At 55.8% G+C, this 21,960-nt stretch overlaps 1 protein-coding gene across 2 annotated transcripts in view; it reads left to right on the forward strand.

Annotated features, from left to right (window-relative positions):
- The window catches only part of RPTOR (regulatory associated protein of MTOR complex 1), a 231,272-nt gene that overhangs the window by 154,495 nt on the left and 54,817 nt on the right, over positions 1–21,960 (forward strand). For both annotated transcript variants that reach the window (XM_075562327.1, XM_075562328.1), the window contains exon 7: positions 14,622–14,681. In XM_075562327.1, coding sequence (XP_075418442.1) covers positions 14,622–14,681 — 60 coding nt within the window. The remainder of the gene's footprint in view (positions 1–14,621; positions 14,682–21,960) is intronic.

Raw genomic sequence — 21,960 nt, forward strand, 5'->3', positions numbered from 1 at the left:
TTTCCATAGGAATTGTGGCAAAAATGTGAGCAACAGCTAAATTACTAAACTAGACAAATAGAATTTTAAAAAAGGAGAAACACTCAGTGCCATGTGGTCTGTTCTCACAGCGACCCTAGTGGACAGAGTGGAACCGCCCCTTGGCCCCCGAGGCTGGACATCTCCTTGGGAGCACACAGCACATGTCTCCCCTGTGGAGAAGCTTGTGGCCAGACCACTGGCCTCGTGGTTCGCAGCGCAGTGCTAACCCACTGCACCACCAGGGTTCCTGAACTAGCTACAGGGATGTCAGTATGATGTGTTTCAAAATAAAAAGGTTCTTTAAGGATCTAACTGGAAAAATCTATAGTTTATGACTTAAGCAGGGTTTTTTTAGATGCTTGGCTTTATTCTTAAAATAAGTTTTGTTTTAAACGTAGTGTTTATTATCCTTTGCTATGTCCTCAGCCCCTCTCAGAGAACCCAAATACCTTAAATTAAGTCCGGGAGGTGAGGGGGTAGAGAGGGATATAACTACTTTATTTGCACATTAAGCCCAAAGTAAAAGAGAGAAATCATTCGTATAGGAGCAGAAATAAACAAAATAGGAAATAGACCAACAAAGTGAAACTAGATGCTAGTTTTTGGAAGTGGAGCCACACGTGGAAACGCTAGCTAGAACGCTTGTGGAAGTCAAGGGAAGGTGACAGTCCCCAGGAGCGTGTGTCTCTGCAGCTCCTAGAGGCGTGAAAGGGAAGCGGGTGACGAGAGCTTTGTGTCAATGAAGTGGGCGTCTTAGGTGAAACGACTGCATTCCATGACAGACACAGATGACAAAGAAGCTGACTCCCTGCACTGTCCAGACGTCTCTATCCGCGTCATCTGAGGGGAGCTTTTACAGGACAGTTTGCCGATATACAAACTTTTTGAAAATAGAGGAGCAGGAAACATTTTTTACCTCTTTCTACAAATTTGACAATACTGATAATTAAAACCAGACAAGAACACTACAATAGAAACAGCAGCACGAGCCCTGCACACCAACCTCCTTCATGAACGGCACAGAGACCTCACCAAGGACGTATCCAACGAAACCCAGCAACACATTGGAAGAACAATGTATCGTGGTCGGGTGAGGTTTTCCTCAGAAAGCCAAGATTTGTTTACAATTTGAAAACATAAGCATAATTTATTTTAATAGAATAAAAGAGAAACTGCATTTTATTATCTCCATAAATACAAAAGAAAGCACTTGACAGATTGGATGCACATTGAACGCAACCTCGTTCAGCAAATTAGCACTGCGAGGGAGCCTTCTCAAGCTCGGGACACAGCATCTAGAAGCCTGTAGCTAGCGTCACGGAACCCAGTGGCTGCAACAGTGGGCTCAGACACAAGAGCAGTGTGAGGCTGGCGTGGGGCCAGGCGGCGTTTCCTTCTGTGGTGCCGGGCCGCCGTGAGGGCGCAGACTGGCTAGCTCCCGCCCCTGCTGCATGCTGCTGGCGGTCGACTGCTGAGCATTTCCCCGGTGGATTTGAAGCCGGCACGGCTGCCCAGTCTGGCCATTCCCCACAGTGTCACACTGGAGATCGGGATGAGCACAGTCAGGTGATCTGACCGTAAAGGCATGCAGGTCGCCAAAGAAGACAGCCCAAAGTCACACTCCTCTGTCCTCGAGTTGATGCCGGCACCCAAGGCGCCTCCGTAGGACAGGGTGGAACTGCCCTTCGCGGTTTCCAAGACTGGGGCCCCTTAGAGGCCCAGAAACCCTCCTTCCACCCTGCACAGCGGCAGAGGTTTCTAACTGCGGACCTCCTCATTGGCAGCCCAGCGCAGAGCCACTCAAAGCGGACTTGAGCCCTCTGCCTGGGCAGCGCGGCTATGGGTGGACCCAGTCTCTGCGGAGAGCCCTTTGGTAGCACTCGCTGGGTTTAGAATAGTTTCCAGTGGGCCCAAGTGCCCCACCCCTTCCCATCTGCTGCATTTCTGTGTATTTGTAACAAACATGAAACTGAAAAAACATGAATAAATATTTACTGTGGCAGCCAGATCCTGAAGAAATTGGCGCAAAGTGCCAGAATGCACGGCTGCCCACTTAGACCGCAGACCCAGGAGGGCAGAGCCCTGTGCTGCGCACACAGATGAGGAGATGCAGGCAGTCGTGGGAGAAGTCACTTCTCTCCCCTTGGATCCAGATTCACTGTCGTCCAGGCACAAGCCCGTCACAGCCTCCTTTTAAAGAAAGTTGACAAGTGATTTTAGAATTTATCTTAAAATGCAAAGGTTTCAGAATAGCTGCAAGAATTTTGAGAGCGAGTCAATCCTGGCTCGTTCTAAGACTTAGTGCACAGCTGTAAGAATCGAGAGCAGGCGAATCGACACAGGTCAGGGAAAGTCCAGAAATAAATACATGCATACCCCGTCACCAGCCGTTTGGGGGAAAGAGTGTCTTTCCAACAACTTGTGCTTGGTCTGTGACAGACCCGAGGGAGCCTCCCCTAGCTCTCATCCCCCAGCACACAGAAGGAAAAGGAGAGTGGCTTCTGGGCTACTGGCTTGTCAGCGGTCAAACTAGGAACGTTCTAGCAGAGAACGTGGAGAACCTCCATCATTTTGAGAGAGGTAAAGATTTCTTAGACCTGACACCAAAAGTGCAAACCATAAAAAAAAGGAAATGTGTGATTTCGTGATGATAGAAAATGTTTGCTTTTTAACAGGCACTGTTAAACAATGGAGAGAATGAGCCCCGGCCAAGGAAGCCCTGTATCCAGGACGCCTGAGGGCCCTGCATAGAAGGGTGACCTGGTGTTCAATGTAGTCGATAATGATAAGCATTTAGCAAATCATGATGACCAGACTCCAAAAGCCCACCGCCACTGAGTTGACCCCAACTCCAGTGCCCTGTACCACGGCAGAGCTGCCCGCGGAACTCTGCGGCTGCCCAACTGGACGGGAGCGGACTACCTCATCTTGGTGCGTTTGGACTGCCGTTTGGTAGCAGCCCATGCCAAACCCGCACCTCCTAGGCTCGCATAGTGGCCAGTTCAGCCTTTTGAAAACAGGTTTCTGCCTTTAATTAGAAGTATTTTTTATAGTGAGATTTTTGTTAGAGGGGGAGTGGCCTTTCTGTTTTGAACTCCTGTCGAGGTCAGTGGCCTCCTGTGGTCTCTCCTTGCCACATCCACCTACGAAGAGAACCCCTGAGGGAGCCACCTTAGACAGGTGTGCAGCAGGCAGGTTGGCGAGGCCATTCAGCATGTAATGACTGGGGATGGCAGGAGGGCCTGTGCGCCCCAAGGGTGTGTGTGAATGGCGGCAAGGTATCTGCCGCAGAGGAGGAGGTTTCTGGTCGTTTGGAGGTGGGGATGTACAGGGACCAGCAGCTGGATGGGTAGCCTCCCTCATAAGACAGATAGAGAGGAGCTGGTGGAACCTAGGAAACAATGCCCCTGCCAGTACTGGGGGAGGCGGGGCACTGACTGAGTGATGGTACAGATGAGGACAGGCGATGCCCATGCTCCTTACTGCCCTGGGTGTTAGCGCATCCCTGGGTTTGTCATCAGAGCTCCATTGTGACCACAGACCCTCTGCTACCAGCCCAGCGCTGCCGGCTGAGCTTCCCAAGGGCTCTCGCCAGGGCTGGCATCTGGGCAGTGTGTCCTTTGGGGGTGTGAGGATACAGGCATTCCTCCCTGGACTTTAGTCCAGGTCTGAATCTGGGTGCGCAGCCTGCGCTGGCCTGGCATGACCTGCCCATACCTCTGCACCCAGCCAAAGCTGGGCCATGGCCCCGGGACATCCTCACACACAGCCATCCTGCGGGCAGCATCATGCCGCTGGCAAGGCTGGTTGGCTTTCCTGGGCTTGGTGCAGCTGGTGGTGGAGCACTGCTTCAGCTGCTGGACTTCACCAAGTCCCCCAGCCCACCCAGGGGATACCCCACCACGCTAGCCAGCACTGCCTACGGCTTTCTCCCTATCTAGGCCAGTGAGGGGTGGGGCCGACCCCAGCTCTCACTGATAGGGCCCCCCTTGTGCTGCTTGTTCTAAGGGACCCCCGAGCCAGCTCCAACCCTTAGCAACCCGTGTGCCCTGCAGCCACCAGGCCAGTCCATCACGTCACACTTCTGCCCCTCCGCTTTCTCCAAGCATGATGTCGCTTCTCCAGGGACTGGTCTCTCCTGACAGTATCTCCAAAATATGTAAGACAAAGTCCCAAATCCTGGCCTCTAAGGAGCATTCTGGCTGTACTTCTTCCAAGACCCGCCTTGTTTCTCTGCGTCCCCGATATTGGCAGCACCGTGGTTCAAGCCCACCAGTTCTTCGTGTTTATAGGGCTTTCTCCAGTGGCTCTCCGTGTTTCCGGGGTCAACACTCTGGGAGCAGACGCTGAACCTTCCTCCCCCAGGGCTTTGTGTGGGTGTGACCCCGTCCTTTTTATTGGGGGCTCACACAACTCTTATCACAATACATGCACACATCCATTGTGTCGAGCACATTTGTTTATTTGGTGCCACCATCATTCTCCAAACATTTGCTTTCTACTTGAGCCCTTGGTGTCAGCTCCTCATTTTTCCCCTCCCTCATGAACCCTTGATAATTTATAAATTATTTGTCATATCTTACACTGTCCGACATCTCCCTTCACCCACTTTTCTGTTATCCATCCCCCAGGGAGGAGGTCATCTGTAGATCCTTGTGATTGGTTCCGTGACCTTGTCCTCTTGCACATGCTCCTTGACGGCAGACTGCCACCCAGCCCAGCCCCCACCCCGTGGCCCCTTGCAACCCAGTGTCCACAGAGAGTTCTCTTGTTTGGGGTTAGCTCCCCAACAGACAAGACAGACAGATGTTCCCAGGACGGACACCTTAGAGGAAGATGGCATGAGAACTCTGAAGCCCGCTGGAGAAGCGAAGGGGCGCCTGAGGCCATCGTGGGGAGGAACGTGACAGAGCTGGCTCCGGGCAGCGCCCACTGCTATGGGTGTGGTGGTGGTGAGGGGGCCGCCAGGAGGACGTGGCTGTGCCTTTCAGTTTGTCCCAAACGCCAGGAACAGTTCTAAGTCAGCATCTATATCAGTTTCCCGTTGTTTGCTAACCAGTCGGTAAGCGTTTGACAGCTCTTTTGTGTTATTCGCACAGGCAGGAGTGGGACGGCCAGGAGGCCAGGCGACAGTGTGGCAGTTTGGTTCCATCAAATCGACAGTCTTGGACACCCCGGGGGCCAGGTCTCCTGTGTTGTGGGGGGGGGTGTCGCTGGGAGCTTGGAGAAATGGTGTGGCAGTGGGTGGGTTTGGTTTTGCTAGTAAGCATGCATGTGGACAGTGCCTACTGGCCTGGCCGTGAGAACTGACTCCACTCCCTGCACCCGGCTGCTGTCTGCAGGCGCAGAGCCGCATCCTAGCTCACAGGGGGACCTCGCTTCCCTCTCAGGAAGAGCCTGTTCCGTGGCCCCTGACAGCACCCATGCCACCTGGCCCAGAGGACAACACACGTCTGCCCTTACCCCCCACGCGTACAGTCACCAGGAGTCTCTGGATGGCACATCCTCTGTCTGGTTTCATCTCGACTCATCAGCCTAACATGAGAATCACACGGCAGCACGCGCTTTCCTGGCCTGTGGTGGCGAGGCGGCCTCTCCTGCTTCTCATCTGCGCAAGAGCGGTTAGAACTCTATTTTTAAAGGCAGGTGAAAATGGGTGTCGGATCTGCTTCCTTCCATGGGAGCCTGCAGAAAGCCAAGTCCAGAGAGCAAGAGCCGCCGTGCGCTGGCTCCCGGGGGAGGTGCTCACCCAGGAAGGAATGTGGCCAGGCAGGGCCCCTCAGATGCCCCTCTGCCACGCTCTGCGTGCGCCTCCGCCTGCTGCAGCATTCACTGAGACGCTGCTGTGGCTATGAGGTGCCGTCCTCACCACGGTCTCTGTGCCTGAGCCTGTTGTCGCAGCCATCTTGCCGGGTGCCTAGCTGGTTTTCTCTGACCTGCGGCTGACAACGTATCTGAAGCGTGTGAGGTGCCGTCTCACCGTCCTTGCCGCCAGTGGTTTGTCAGTCTGGCAGCCCTGCAGTTAGATGGCCACGCTACGCTGGTGGGGCTTCAGGGAAAGGCCCAAACCACTGACTGGAGATGGGGGGGGGGGCGCGGCTCAGGAGGACTGTGGCTGCCTTGCCCTTAGTGCAGCCCCATTGGTTGGTGGTCTTGCGGCAGCTCCTGACATGGCTGGCTGGGTGCCAGCTGCCCGGTCCAGGGACTTGTGTGTTCTCTCCATGTTCTTCTGATGCTTTCTGCATCTGTCATTCCGTATTTTGCCCGTAGAAACTCTCATTATTCAACTGGAGGATTTAATTTTTTCTTGGGTTCGTTCAGCTTGAGAAACGCTGAGCGTGCTTTCTCACTCGGGCCTTTGCACATCTCATGAGAGGCCCCTCCTCTGTCCCCTCAAGTGGCCTTGGACATGTTCTCTCCAGCTCCTCCACGTCAGCATTTCTTCCCATTGGCTTGAGCTTCTCCACACCTTTGCATTTTGTCTTTCTTCCCAGTGAGCGTTGCTTTCTTCAGGTTTGATGAGGTCCTTGATGACATTGTCCCCCAGCTGCCTGGGTTTCGGGGTCAGACCTGCTCCAGGGTTGGCCTCTGAACCCAGGGGGGTGCACTCAGACTGTGGCGTGCTCTCATCCTCTCCTGCTTCCGGTTAAACTTAACACAGGAGAAAGTAATGGGCCCAGCTTGTTCTGACTGATGATCGTGCACGTCTCCATCTTCTCTTTGTACAGATGCCATCAGTTTGGTCCTTAAGTATTCCATCCGGCGAGGTCTGTGTGATAGTGGTCGTGGGGCCGGTGTTGGCGGCACGGGTGGAGTCCTTGCGCAGAGTTGCGGCTGCAAGAGGGGAGCCTACGGGGCTTCTCCTTTGGCTCCGGGCCACCAGCCTCGTGGTGGCTTAAGCTCCCTGCAGCAGCGAGCTCTGATGAGCAGTGAGAGCAGCAGAGTGACACCAGCGTGTGGGCCATAGCTCACGCGTGCGCTGCCCTCAGCACGTCACAGGCACTTTCCTGCCTAATTCACATGCTATCTTTGTCCGAGGGCGGAGCCGACGTGGCCCCCAGAGCCCACGAGGGAAGACAGAGTGCCCGAGGATCTGCTGCTGGCTGGGGGCCAGGGCTATGAGGACATCTGGCCCCGACAGACCCCGAGGGAAACCCCTCCCCTTGGTGTGAGGCCCGTGCTGTGTTGGATGACACGTCATTGGTTGAAGAATCTTTCTGAGATAGAGGCTTCTTCCACGAGCTACAGAACCGAGTTAAGCTCCCACCACTGGGCTTCTTCTGTAACATACTTTGTTCTACGGGTCAAAGCCACAGACCACGCCTGTGGTTGCTGTGAGGATTCCTGCTCATGTGGCCCCAGGTGCTGCAGAGCAGAGCTGTCTGTGAGATTTTCGTGGCTGCAATCACCAGGCCTTCATCACATGGTACTGCGAGGCGGTCTTGCCTTCCAGCCTGTGGATTAGTGGTGGAGTACATGCTGTGTGTGCCGAGGGACCCGAGGAAAGGGCCCCTTCCTGGGAGCCACACAGGCCTTCTTTCTGGACCGATTATTGCTGTCTCCCCTGCAGAGCTGCGTGCCGGTGAGAGCGTGTTGTTGCGTGTTAGCACAGCAGCGTGTTAGTGTGTCAGCATGACAGTACCATGGCAGAGCATGTCAGCACCCCACAGTGGGGTCAGCAGTGCCCGCCTCCCTTGGGTGTGTTTGTCGCCATGCCAGGTGTGTCAGGTTCCTGTGTGTGGCAGGTGTGCGGGGGAAGTCACCTGGCCAGGAGGCACCGTGAGGGGCCGCCCACCCATGTGCCAGGTGCTGATTGGTAGCTCGCCCTGAAGGGTGGCAGCAGTTTCAGTTGCCGGCTGTCTTCTGCCGCCTCCGCCCCACTCAGACCCAGGGTGCAGGGCGTGCTTGAGAAGTGTCCATCAGGTGATGAGCGCGTTGTGGGGACTTGTGTTTGTTTCTTAAACCTGCATTAGATACAATGCCACGCCTTGGAGGGGTGTGCTTGTTTCCCCTCTAATTGTGCTCGTTTGCCTGCTGTGCAGAAGGACATGTAGGTGAGCACGTCGGCGACATCTTCATCGGTGTAGACTCCTGGTGCTCTCCCATGCCAGCCAGGAGGACATCGGCCACAAAGAGCTCTGCGTGCTCCTGGACCCTAGGCACGACTCACAGCCAGCCCACGGCCACCACTGATTCCAACTCATGCTGACCCCGGGGCCCAAGGAGAACCACATCCTCTTTCTCCTCAGAGCGGCATTCTCAGGCCACAGCCGGGTGCCGGACCAGGCTGCCCCTTAAGGATTTCCGAGATGACACAAGGCAGACAGTCTCTTCCCATGCGTGGGGAATAGGTGCACCCTGACCTTTGGAACAGCGCCCAGGGCTCCTCCACAGAGGGGCTCTTGTTCACAGCGGCTAGGGTGAAGGCCCTCGCTTGCTTCCTCTCACCCCCCTCCCTTCTTCAGAGCAGAGTGGGCAGAGGCACCGGGGGCTGGCGGGGGTGTGGCAAATCCACACCTGCCCTGCAAGGGTCTACAGAGAAGGAGGGGTGTGGAGGAGATGCCCGTGGCCTGACCACATGGGCCCTTGGTCCTCGGCTGTGTTCCCTCCCAGTGGAGAGTGGGCTCCTGACACTGGGAGGGCAGGGTGAGCTGCCCTGCTCCTCACTAGCCATCTCCGTACCCATTAATTCCCTCTGCCTGTCAAAGGGGCTGAGGTGGGGGTGAGGAGTGTGGATAGTGAGAGGCAGGGACGCCAAGGGCTAGTTGAGGCAGAGGGTCTGGGATGGGAGCATGCTGGTGTGGGGAGGGGCCGCAATGAGAGAGAGAGTGTGTGTGGCAGCCCTTGGGTTGGGGCTCAGCCTTCTCTTCTTCCAAAAGTGCCTGTTGCCAGGACCCAATTGAAGGGGAGGGTGGACGGGTGAGGCCCAGAGTCTGCAGCGAGCAGATAATGGTGGGCCTGCCTCTGTTGTGTTGAAGGCCAACAGCAGCCCTCCCCCACTGTCAACTCCTGCCCTCCTTGCCACTCTGCAGTGGTGGAGAAGGGTGGCCCACCATGCCACGTGCACCCCAAGATACACTGAGGCACTGAGCAGGGGGTGTGAGAGTTATGGGGGGTTGGCAGTCACTGGCACTAGAGGTGGGCAGCCAGATTCAAATAACACCCATTCTCATGAACAACTGGGTCCTGGGAAGCTGCCCATGCAGACGTGTCAGCAGTGGGTTTGGAGAGAAGACGTCCACCCTGCGCTGCTAAAGCAATGAAACCAGTGCAGAATCATGTCGGCCTGCCGTCAAGTGCAGAGTGGAAGCTGGCCAGGAGGAGACCCAGCCCCACGGAGCCTGGGCAGTCACGGGGTCGTGGGCCAGAGCGAGGGCGACTCAGCACACAGATCATTCTTGAGACGGGGACCCAAGTGTTGGCCACAGAGCTGCCACCCCCGGGGCACGGAACCTGCACACCTAGCCACAGGGAGAGGACATGGACCCACGGGGCCCATGCTCCTAATGGAAAACCAGCCTCCCCCAGGTGACTTTGTGGCGTTGCTGGCAAGTGGGCTCTGCCGCACTGCGGAGTGGGACTGCACGCGCCTGCACGTCCTCACAGCGGCTCCCCCTTGGAGCCGCTTGGTGTAGCCACTGGTCAACCCATCCCATTGAGCGGTGGCCTCCTTTACTTCTCCAGGGACTCCTGCCGAAGACAGGAGACGCAGTTTCATGAAGCCTGTCTTCCAGGACAGGTTGTTCCTTCTCTCAGCCCATGATGTGCTCCTCAGTAGTCTTCAGCAGAGGCACAAGCATGGTTCTTCAGCCTCCCTTGTTTAGTGGCCAGCTAACTTTATGCCAGGCAGATAGCCATACGTACTCGAGCATCAACCGGCCCGAATATCAGCCAAGATACCTAATTTTACCCCAAAAACGGCATTGAAAATGTACTGCAGAAACGTGACATACATGTATACCATATATAGTCATGTTAATTGATAAGAGGACAATCACTTGATCAGATTAAGAATGTGGTGTGGCACTGTACGGTAAGCACTGGAGGTGCAACCCCATCGTTGGCTCTGCAGGAGCATCGTGAGGCTGCGGGCACTCGGAAAGACTCACAGGCCCTGGCGAGGGTCGGGGTGCTCGTGGTAAAGATGGAAGCATGCTTCCTCGGTCACTGCCTGCTCTGTAGTCTGAATGGCAGGTGAGTACAGGGTAACTCTTTTATGCCACGAACTGCCCTGGGCAGGGAAACACGGTGCAAGGTGTAGGTCGTCCAAGGAGCAGGCAAGTGTGCATTATTTATGGGTGATACAAACTTCACCTGCACAAAAAAATGCACAAAGTCAATAAAACCCATTGGAAAGCAGCAGCATCAGTGATCAGTGATCAATGCCAGAGAAAGTCACAGTCAGAGCAGAGTGGCCTCTCCGGGTGGGAGCCTTTGACGTGTTGGCACCGTGCTTCCCGAGAGCCCTGCAGGCACAGTGGTCAAGCTCCCAACCGCCAGCGGAGCGGTGGGTGTGGGAACCCCCAGCCAGTCAGCAGGGGAGAGGAGGCAGTTGCTTCTGTAGAGATGAGAGCCTCGGGAACCTCATGGCCACTCTGCCCTGTCATATAGGCTTCTACCGGTTACATGTTAAGTTGCTAGGCACAAGGTCAGCAGTTTGAAACCATCAGCCACCCCCCAAGGGGGAGAGGCTAGGCTTTCTACTCCCATCAAGAGTTCGAGTCTTGGAAACCCCCAGGGGCCATTCTGCCCTGTCTGATGGGGTCCTGACCAGTCGGAGTGAGTCAGGTCTGAGTCCACATCACTGAGAAGAGGGCCTCAGCAGTGGCCTGCGTCTGACCATGCGATGTCTCCTCAACTGACACCTGACCCGGCTTCAAGAGGCCTTGTCCTCCCTCCACTTGGGCCCCGCGTTCTTTGGGGTTCTTTGCAATCATTCCGTCTCATCTGTGTGCATTGAATGAGGGTGCACCACTTCTTTTAGATCCTAAAAGGCTATTATGCGGAATGAAATGCTGGGGGACATTTTTCACCTGGTGTTACCATTGCTAGGAGTCACCTGCACTGGGTATAGCTATGTTGGTGTGGCTCCAGCCCGTGGAGTCTCCATGCACAACAGAAGGTCGCGCTGCCCAGTCCCGGGCCATCCTCACAGTGGTGACTGTGACAGCCCATCGCTGTCCTCCACTGACACATCTGAAGTACACGAGGGGAGTCTCGAGTGAGGAGCAAACGTGTTCATTGTTCTGGCAGCCTGTTGTGTGCAGCGCATCAGTGACCCTCCCATCTCTTGCATGCATGTCCTCAGAGTGGTGTCCTTCCTCTGCACCACGTGAAGAGGTTCTTGTGCAGCAGACTACGTCAGCACAGCGTGTGGTTTCTTGACCGCTGCTTGCATGGGTACTGCCTGGACTCGAGAAACGATGCCCGTCCTCACTTCAGTTTGCACAGCGGTTCCCCACCTTCCTCACGCCGAGACCCTTTCACACAGTTCCTCATGGGGTGGTGACCCCAACCATGAAATCATTTCCATTGCTGCTTCATCACTGTCATTTTGCAACTGTTAGGAATCGTCACGTAAATGTCTGATATGCAGGATGTATTTTCATTGTTACAAATTGAATATAATTAAACATAACTACAGCATTTTGATTGGTTACAAAACAATATGTAATTATATATTGTGAACTATTTAAGTGTTTTCCTAAGGTGACCAGATTTTAGCATTGGTAAGGCGGGACACCACTGTTAAAACGCAGATCCTGGCGAAACAGCCACATGGCAGCTGAAAACCATCTACCCTAGCTTGTCATGCGTGCATTCTTTCCAAAAGTCGGGACTTTTAAAAAACACTCCAGGACGTGGGGAAATTTGTTAAAAATCGGGACGTGTGGTCATCTTATCTTAGACGATCCCTTTGAAAGGGTCATTCGACCCCCAGAGTGGTGGCGAGCCACAGGTGGAGGTGGCTCATCAGCCCGCGCCTGAGGGTGTTGCTTTTCCTGTGTTGAAAGCCGTGCTCTCTGATGTTGATGAGTCTGTGGGGCAGAGGGTGTTAGTGGTCCCCACTCCCGTGTCCTTCAGACGGTCCGGCATACACTCAGAGGAAGAAGTGTGATGCCATGTTACGGCCCCAACACATCCTTGTCCAACTCAGACCTCCTGCTGGCATGAACAGCATCTGAGACTTTCTGGCTGTGTGTGTTTCGTTTGGTGGGGCGGTCCTTGCTGCTGTCAACAGTGATCCGCTCCAGGAGCTTTGTGAGCCGGCATTTGGGCTGCATGTGAAGTTCTAGATGCTCTCTCATTTGCCTTAATAATTCTCCATTGTTTTTCTGTGTCCCATGTTAATCCGATGTTTGTTCCTTTATTTCTTGAAGCTTCCAGAATTTTCTTTGCTTTGGTATTCTTAAATTTAATTATAGGGTAACTAATTTATATATGTTCTTCATCTATAAAGTGTATGGTAATACTTCATAGGATGCTGAAGGATTAAGCAAAATAATCTTCAAAAAGCACTTGGAATAATGCCTGCCAGGTAATAAACACCAACTAGCTCTTTCCCTGCTGTGTTTATTATTAGAATGATTCTACCCGAGTTTATGGGTTTTTGAGCCATTTCCCTTTCCTCTGGTCTTGTCTGCTTTTTTAAAGCCCTTGCCTACTGATTCCAAAATCTGGTCTGTTTCTCTGGACACTTTTCTCTTGACTACCACACACCTCCCCCGGGAAGGAGATGTCAGGCAGTCTCTGGGGGCCACAGGCTCGTCTAGTTTGCGTGCTGGGCTCCTGGAGTGAGTGTGGCAGGACGTACGGGCCTCCCACTCCACCCTCACAGGCAAGCAGGTGCTGCTTCCTGCCGCCAGCCTTGGGATTCTGTCCTGTGGGCGAGCTGGGGAGTCGGCCCAGGACTCAGGTATGCATGCACACATACTCGGAGGCCATCTCCCTCGGGAGCACCGTCCTTCCCAAGTCTTGCTCCCCCAATTTCCAAGCAGCCTTGAATTCCAACCTCGGGTTCTTGTGCCCAGTGGGACTGCTGCCTTTCATCTGAGCACTGTCCCCACATGCTGTGGGAATGGAGGGCGCCCTTGGGAGAGGCTTAGTCTAGGTTGGCCCTCCAAGCAGCCTCCCCTCTGCCTCCTTGTGTATGCACTTCCAATCCTGCCTGCTCCTCGTGCCTTGCTGTGTTTTGTCCAGAGCGTATTCTTGCTGTTGGCAAGAGCTTCCTCTGATACAGGTGACCCTGTCTTTACTGGAAACCAGAAGGTGCGGTCGATTGTGCTTATAGATAAAGGCAAACGTTAACCAAGTAGCAAAGGGCCTGACTTGCACAGGACTAGGGCTCCAGCTGGAAGTGCCTTTCCCAGAGAAGGTTGTCCACCTGTTGGGAGGGAGTTGATTTATGTGACTGCCTCACAGGGGCAAGGGGCGGACCAGCACAGACCACCACCACCACCATGACACACAGAAACCAACCCACCCCGCCCCTGGCCCCTCCCTCCCAGCCAGTGCTGCACAGTCGTGCCATGGTCGGCACGCAGAATGAAAGGTTGTGTCTTCCTCCCCTGAAAGCACCATGGGCCCTTGGGTCCTGTATCACCCTGTGCCAAGTCAGCACATGTCAGGGGAAGCCAGCCCCTAACACATCATCACAGGTCCTGTAGGCGCAATTGTACAGCGATAATAAGTAAAGATTATAGTAAAGTTATAGAGAGCGTGAGAGAGAGAAGTGAAGTATTGAAATAAATGGAGTCATACACGATTCATGGTGCATGCTCACCTCTGCCCCACTGATGGTCCACGTGGGGTGGGGGAAGATCTTTAATGCTGGCTCAGGCCTTTTATATTCCCTGGGGCCGTGCAAGCCCCCTAATTACAGGTGAGGACATACGTCACTGGAAGGGGCTGTCCTATGGATAATACAGTAAGGAGAGGGAAGTGGTCTAGGGACATATACACAATAGGAAGGGGAGGGACTGGGGATACACACGTGACAAGATGGGCAGATCCTAGGCTTAGGATGGTGGCTTAACTTTGACCTATTCTCTAGATCTCCATAGGAACCATTGTCAGTAGGGTGTAACCCCCACCTACTGGAACCAAATAGATGTCTGCAAGCATCCATTGTCTTTTACAGCAGGGAGTGGGGCCCACTGCAGTCTGGCAACTGGGAGGATGGCTGTGAGCCTCCCCCCACAAGCACCCTTGATGGGGACAAAGATGGCTCCCTTCTCTGAACACACCTAGGGACACCAGCCGGTCTTCTCCTGGCTCTCAGGGAGGCTGGTCTGCAGAGGGACATCCCCTCCCCTCCTCTCCTCTCCTCTCTGGAGGGCTGGGGTGGACTTAGGATAAACAAGATGACATCATTGACCTGGCCCAGTCCAGTGTGTGCCTGAAGGTCTCCCTTTTTCTTCAAGAGCCACTGCCTCCCCAACCCTCGGTGGGGGTGGGCGCTGTGTTTGAAGTGTGGTTTGAAGAGTGACCCTTGCTCGGCAGCTGGCCCCCAGGTGCTGTGCACCCCTTTCCTCCCTGTCCTCACAGCCCTGAGGCAGCAGGCAGGGCCATGACTCATGCGCTCTCCTCTCTCTTGGCAGGTTTTGCATGCAGAAATGTGTCAGCTTGGTGCCCGGAGTCACTCTGGATCTGATAGAAAAGTGAGTATGGTCTCTGCCTGCTCTTCCCTGCAGCCCTTCCTGCCCACGCCTGGGGTGAGGTTGGGAGGCTGGCTAGAGTAAAAATCAAATGCAAAGCTGGATTTGGAGGAAAATATCAAAAAACTCCCAACAGTAAACCAAAGCAAGAGAGGCAGACAAACCCTTTCTACTGTGCTCCACCTCCCACCCTCACCCCATTTTTGCACCCAAGCACTCTCAGTGCTCACCCACTCCCAGACTGGAATCGCAGGAGTAGTCAGGGTGCCCCCAGAGAGGCCTGTCCACTGGCGGGTCCTGGGCCCTTCCTGCTCCCGCCCCTGCGGGCCCTGGCTCCTGTTGTGCATGTGTTTGTCCCACTCTTCCTGCCACCTCTGGGAATGTCAGGGCAGCATGGGGGGAGCCCCTGGCCCTTTGAGCCCCTTATGTGCGACCCTGGGTTGTGCAGTCACACCCAGGAGCCGGGCTTCATGTGTGGATGGCGGAATAACCTCCAGGTCTGTCTCCTCAGGGGAGACACACGCCACCAGGGGCCTGAACGCCCCCTGCCAGGCAGCAGGGGTCATACTGGGTGGTCCCTGTGGTGGGCCTGTCACTACCTAGCAATAGTGGCAGCTAGTCTGCCAGATAGAGCCTTTGGCAGAGGACACACCAGATGCCGGGAGTCCCGCAAGACACTGCCGGCCTCCAGTGAGCACAGATGGATGAGGCTCTGGGAATTAATGGGGATGGGGAGGGGAGGGGCTTGTAGGAAGAACGGGGAGTGGCAGGGTTAAAAGTCTTGATTTTGTATGTGTTTCTCACGAAACTAGTCAGAGTATGTGCACATGTACCTCAGTGCTGACCCCCGCCCAGGGTCTGTCTCTCCTTGGCCTGTTGACTGAGCATCCAGGGACTTGCTGGGTGCCCACTCTGCTCCCTCTCTTCAGTACTCAGCTCTCAGGCAGCACAGCCCAGAGACAGTGCCTCTTGGCTGATGGAGTAGGGGAGAGGAGTGCAGGGATGGGTGGCAGGCCAGGCCCTCTGTTCCAGGATGCAGCGAGACGCACCCCAGGCCAGCCCCGGGCTGACAGTCATTTCAAACTGCTTAGAAAGCCATGTCTGCCAAGGCAGGTGGCATGAGACTGAGTGTGGCGGCAATTGGCCATTGGGGACAGCCCAGGGGTATATGAGGGTCCACCAGCACTAGAGCCAAGTTCAGGGCCATTGCTGTGGGGCTCCCCAACAAAGTGGCAGGGCCAAGATGGTGCAGCCCAGAGAGACGTGCTGGCTTGCAGTGGAGTCCTGCCCCATGAGGTGTGTACTCTCCTCACAACTTGCCAGGCACACACACCTTTGCTGATTCTCCACACACAGGGCATCACCGGGTACATAGTGACCCGTGACAACAAGGGTGCTGCTAACCAGGTGTGGAGGGCCAGCCCCCCCCCCCCCGGTTCATTTCCTCTCCGTGTCCACTCTGTCATCGCATGAAGTCCACAGGGGCAGGACCACCCTGACTGACTGACGTCTCTGGGAGTTGGCGGCGACATGATGGCAGCAGGTTGGGTTTGGTTTCTGGTCTTCTCTGTGCTCCATGGTGGTCTTGGTCCTGCTTGTTGGACGTCCACGTGGGAGTGGGATTGCTGGATCACAGGAGAAGGCACTCCCTGGAACCTCCTTGCTTTAGATTTAGCATGTAGGTCTTCGACCCCCTGGGCTGAGTGCTTGTGTGTGGTGTGAGGTTTGGGTCCTGTTTTCTTTCTCTGCGGGTGGCTGTTTCTGCCCGGCCAGTGGAACTTGGGCCCTTGCCTGTTGTCCATAGGTGTCTATCGAGACAGCTTGGTTCGTTCTTCTGGTAGGCCCGTGTCTGCCCATGGCCTGCCACTGCTCCTACAAGTGTTACCCAGATGACTTTGAAAGTCACACCACTGTAGCATCGCTGTGCAGATTGGCTGTGGCTTAGAAGCAGCTGAGCGACTGCGAGTGGATGAACAAGTGGGGTGTTGTTGGGAGAGCTGAGTGCCTTGAGGGGATAGAGAGGACCTTGAGTTCATGCTGCTCACTGGAAGCCTAAAGGGCTGCCTCCTGTCTGATATCAACCGGAGGACACTCGGTGTCTTAGTCCAGGGTGGCTAGAGAAACAAATTCAGAGACACTCGTATAGGCATAGGAAAGAGCCTTAGATCAAATAGTAATTGTATACTGAGAAAACATCCCAGCCCAGTCCATAAGTCCGAGATTAGCCCATGTGTCTGGCACCAGTCCATAAATTCCTCCTCCGACTCACGCAGCAAGTACAATGACTGAGCATGCAGGAAGATCACAGGCCAGGGGAGGTGGAAGTATCTCGGCACTGGCGTGATGCTCCGCCAGCTCTCCAAGTGTGTCACCTCTGAGGAGAAAGAGAGAGGAAGTTCCCAGAATCCTCATGAGGAGGCCCACTCACCAGGAAGCATGATGGACAGGCTAGACTCCACCCCTTCACTCTATTGATGAAGTTGACATGAATGAAACTGTGTAACTCCCACACGGGGGCACAGGCGCAGTGTGACAGTAACAGTATACATGCAGCTCCACCCAGGCCAGCTCTGCCTTCTGCCTGCCTCCTGGCTCAGCACCCAGGAGTGCCAAGGCTCTCAGCCCAAAGGTGCTTGGCTCTCCCACTACGTTGTCTCCTGGCTACCACCTCTCCTGCTGTTTGGCCCCGCTGGCCACAGCTGGCACCACTGGCCTGACCACCATTCTCACCCTCTGCAATGCCCCAGCTCTTAACTTTTCTGGGTCTGGAGCAGCGGTTCTCCACCATCCCCATGCCGCCACCCTCTCAGACAGCTCCTCATAGGGTGGCCACCCCAACCATAACATCCTTTCATTGCTACTTCATCACTGCAAAGGCGTAGTGACCCACAGGTTGAGAACCGCCGGTCTAGTAGGTTCTCAGCACAGGGTCCCGCGTCCAGAAGTCATGCTCTGCACCAGGGTCTTCTTGATGGCATTGAGGTGTGCCCCCTCAACTTCATGTACTTACCCTCAAAGCATGGTCCTCCCTGCTGGGCCATAGACTGACCGATCCCGGCCAGATGTGTAAATTAGACCAGTCACATGGCAGACTGCTGCAGCCTGGATGTTACATAGAAGTGTCTCGCATTCAGAGCTCCCTGTGCCTGTCACGCTCAGAACCCCTGTGCCTGTCACACTCGGAACCCCCGTGCCCGTCACGCTCGGAGCTCCTGCATCACTGCTTCGTGGGAAATGACTGACAATGTCCCCTGCTTCGTGCAACAAGTCATAGCACAGAGACACGGGAGTCTCGCTGGACTTGGTCTCCTGTAGGCGCACTGTTACCGCAGGGTATCCAGGCCGCCATCTGTTCTCTACCATCCATCCTCCAGCAAAGGGGCTGGGTGGCTTCGAACCACCAACCTTTAGTTTAGTCCTGAGCCTTGCACCCCGGGGCTCCTCCCGTCAGTCTAGTGATCTGAGCCCAGCGCACCCTAGTGCCCTCCTCTCCTTCCTGGCCAGCTCCGGGTCTGGAAGAGCATGAGACCAGCGGGCCGAGGACCCTGCCTGTCCTGTTCCTGGCAGTCGGCCTCCAGGGCCAAGCTCAGGGCTGAGATGCTGTCCAGCAGGGTCACATATGATGACCATCAGAATCCAGGCAGGTCAAGTTGGGAACCTCTCGGGTTGGGTGGTTGGTGCCTGATTCTCTGTGTCGGTCATCACTGGGCCAGGAGAGCCGCTGTCCTCATGGGGACGTTGATGGAGCTCTGTGATAAGCATGGCTTTGTTCAGACGCTGACTCCAGGAGGGGGCAGAAGGAAGACCCTCAGGACCTGAGCCCACTCCCACCCCGCCTGGCCCAGGGCAGGATGCATGTGTCTCCTAGAGTCCCTGTGCTTAGCAAGCAGGGGACATGGGCCGGTGTGCAGATGGCGGTCCTGTCACCGTCTCTGCCGAGCGCAGGGGCTGGTTTTCTAATTAGCGTCGGTCTACAAGTCACTGGGCTGAGGCCTCCTCCCTCTGCCCGCCTTTTCACTCCCGGGCTGCAGCTGGCCAGGTGGAGAGCCGGCTCCACGGAGAGGGCACCAGCAAGATCCACATTCGGAAATTAGGGGACTTTTTTTAGCCCTGAAACCATGTAATGAAACACTTAAACAGCACCAGAAATATGGGGGTGCCCAGAGAGCCCTGGGGTTGGGGAAGCAGCAATTTAGTATTCTAGTCACGGGAGGCACAGACGCATCACAGAGCGATTTGTAATTAACTTCTATTGTGTAAGCCGTACATTTCAGCAGCTCGTGCCAGTCTAGAATAGAAGGAGTTGGTGTCTTGTGTGGACCGAAGAGCCAGGGCCAAGGCCCTGACCAGCAGCCGTGTCTATGTCTGAAGGTTCCTGTTGGGACCCCGTGAGCTTGTGCCTCTGCAGTGCTCTGGGCAGAACCATGGTCATGGGGACACTTGTTGAGCACCCACTGGGTGCCAGGCTCTGTGCTAGGGGTATCTCTGCCCCAAACCCCTATGCTACCCCAGTCCACCAGTGAGAGATGGGAAACTGAGGCCTGCCTAGCATGCACTGCACTGGCAAGGGTAGCACACAGTGGACACTGCGCCCTTTGGCTAGCAGCCCCATCAAAATGGGACCGGGGACCCTGTTTTCCAAAGACCCCATCCATCCTGCTCCAGACAGTCTTCTCTCCAACATGAACCCCAAGCAGCCAGCTGTGGGAGGTGGTGCTGCCACCCTTAGCAGCTGCCAGTCATAGGTGAGACAAGTCATGAGCCGCTGATGCCAGCTAAGAAATGAAGGGGGACGTAAGTCCCTGGGAGAAGACCACATGACATGGGTGAGGGCACTCGACACAGAAGTGTTGGCACTCGGTGGACTAAACACTACCCTCTACTCACCCCGAGAGCGGCCAAGGGTGGAGTGCTGTGGGTGGGGGCCGCTGTGTGGATGGACACTGCCTTGCAAGGTGGAGGGAAGGCACAGCAGGACCCTCCATCACAATCACTCAGGTGACCCTGTGACCACCCACCAGGGAGAGAGGGGCTTGGGGACGCAGGAGCACCTGACAGGGCAAGCCCACCCACCCAACCACAAACAACGGCCATGGTGTCCCGAGTTTATCAGACCTGACACTCAGCCCAAGGCGGGCAGTGAACAGCCAAGACCATAGGGCCCTGCATGCCCACTGCCCACGCCCCTCAGCATGCCCTGCTGGCAGAGAGCCAGAGGGCTGCACCCACCCAGAGGGAGAGCAGGGTGCACCTGATGGGGTCCTTCCTCGGGTTTCTCCAGCCCCTCCTTCCCTGTTTTAGAAGCTGCTTCCTCCCACAGTCCTTTTCTCCTCTGTTGTCAGTTTCTGCCTTGGCCAGTTTCTCACCCTGCCTCCTCCACTTGTCTGTCAGTTTTCCCTTCCTCTGTGTGCTCTGGAAGGTCCCTGCGGAGCAGTGTTCTGCCTGCTTCCTCTGTGAAGTGCAACGTCGAGTGCTCTTGGCTGCGCAAGCACGTCGCGTCTTCTGTGAGGCTTCCCTTGTAGGTGAGGTGAGGTGAGGTGAGGTGAGGGGCTGCAGAGCAGGTCTTCCGCCTGTGCCAGCGTCTTGTTTCGATGCACCTTCAAAGACCCCACTTCCTCCTGCAGCCGTGTGCTGCCCTGGTGGTTGTAACGGGGTGAACTCACTTGGAGGCCCGAAGGGTGGCTAACATCTTGGAGGGTCCAGCTGATCTCTGTCCCACCGGTCAACTTGGTCTCTGATGGTTTTTAGCTCCCTTCCACTTGCCCTCACAGTTTAACCAAGATCTTGTAATGTGGCCCCTCCAGAGCAGTGGTCACTGCTGGCCGGGCACCGGCTAGTGCTCCGGGTCTCAAGAACCTGCTGTTATGTGGTCTGAGTCAGTCCACTGGACCAAGAATCCCTGTGCCTTCTGATTCTCGTCGCTCTTCTTCCCGGGGATGGGAGAGACCAGTGGCTGCACCTTCCGTTCGAGGACCCCAGTCACTGCTCACCGAAGTAGGACGCAGAACCCTGACTTCGTGCACCGGGCTGTGCCCGTTGGCCTTGGTGCCCCCAGGCCCCACAACTGAGAAGTGTTCATCCCTTTTCCTGCTGTGTGGCTCGCCTCTCGTGTGGACACATTTGCCGCGGAGGGGAGGATGGGCACACACATGCGTGTCCTATCGACCCCACGTGCCTTGGGTGTGCTCGGCTTCCTCCCTCTGCTTTGTTGTCGCTTGTCACCACTCTAGAAGCACAGTCATTCCCACTCACGGTCGTTGGAACTGTGCAGGGATGCTGGCCTTCTTTAGGGGCTGCAGGAGCACCCGTGGCTGCTCACAGGCCCCTCTGGAGTCCACTGGGACGGCCATACCTGCCCTGTGGGGTCACTGTGTGTCAGCTTCGACTCCGTGGCAGTGAGTGGGTCTGCCACTTTCCCGGCCGTGCCAGACCCCAGGAGCATCCAAAGCTGTGCCCTCACCTGCTGGCATGTGTGCAGCGGAGGCACATGCTCGGAACTCTCTGCTCATGGCACCGCATCACTGCGGCGGCGCCTGTCTGCTCCCCTCTTGTCCTTCGCTGCATAGGCCTGAGGAGCCCCTTTGGGGAACATCTGCCGGGAAAGGCCCCTTCTTGCTGCCTCTCTGAAAATGCCCGAACTTCCCTGCCCTTGTTTCATGTGTCTGACCCGCCCTCATTGAGAAGGGCGGGCCGTTTCCGCTCCCTATGCACACACTGCGACAAGCCCTATGCCCATGTGCCACCATCACACAGTTCTCGTGTGCCCGATCCTATGTTGAACATCCCTTCTCCCTCCGCCAGCTGCCACTGCACCACGTTTTCTGCCTGCAGGCTCCAGGTGTCGTTTTTGCAGCACACGTGCCCTCAGTGTCTGGCAGCTGTGCCGTGCCCTCGAGAGCAGCCCTGCTGAGCCAGTGCTGAGAGCTGCGGGCACCGCGTCCAGTGGACTGGACGGCCCTTCCAGGAAGCCGCCCACCCAGCCATGACCACTGACCACACCCATACTCGATGGTCTCCATCCTGCTGACCCAGCCAGCCTGGGGCATGTGCTGTTCTGGCGCTTGTGTCAGTCAAGTGTCACTTGCCTAGGGAGCTGTGGTGGCTTGGCGGGGGAGCCCCCCATGGGGAGAAAGCCCCCGGGGCTGCTCTGGGGAGAGCAGTGGCTGGGGGTCATAGCAGTGACTAATGCCTCCTTCCCCTCAGCTCTTGGCCCCCCTCCCACAGCCCGCCCAGAAACTCAGCACACCCACAGCCTCCTCACTGTTCTCATCAGGAAGGGGGG

This window comes from Tenrec ecaudatus, chromosome 10 (genome assembly GCF_050624435.1).
Source record: "Tenrec ecaudatus isolate mTenEca1 chromosome 10, mTenEca1.hap1, whole genome shotgun sequence".
In the NCBI taxonomy this organism is placed as follows: domain Eukaryota; kingdom Metazoa; phylum Chordata; class Mammalia; order Afrosoricida; family Tenrecidae; genus Tenrec; species Tenrec ecaudatus.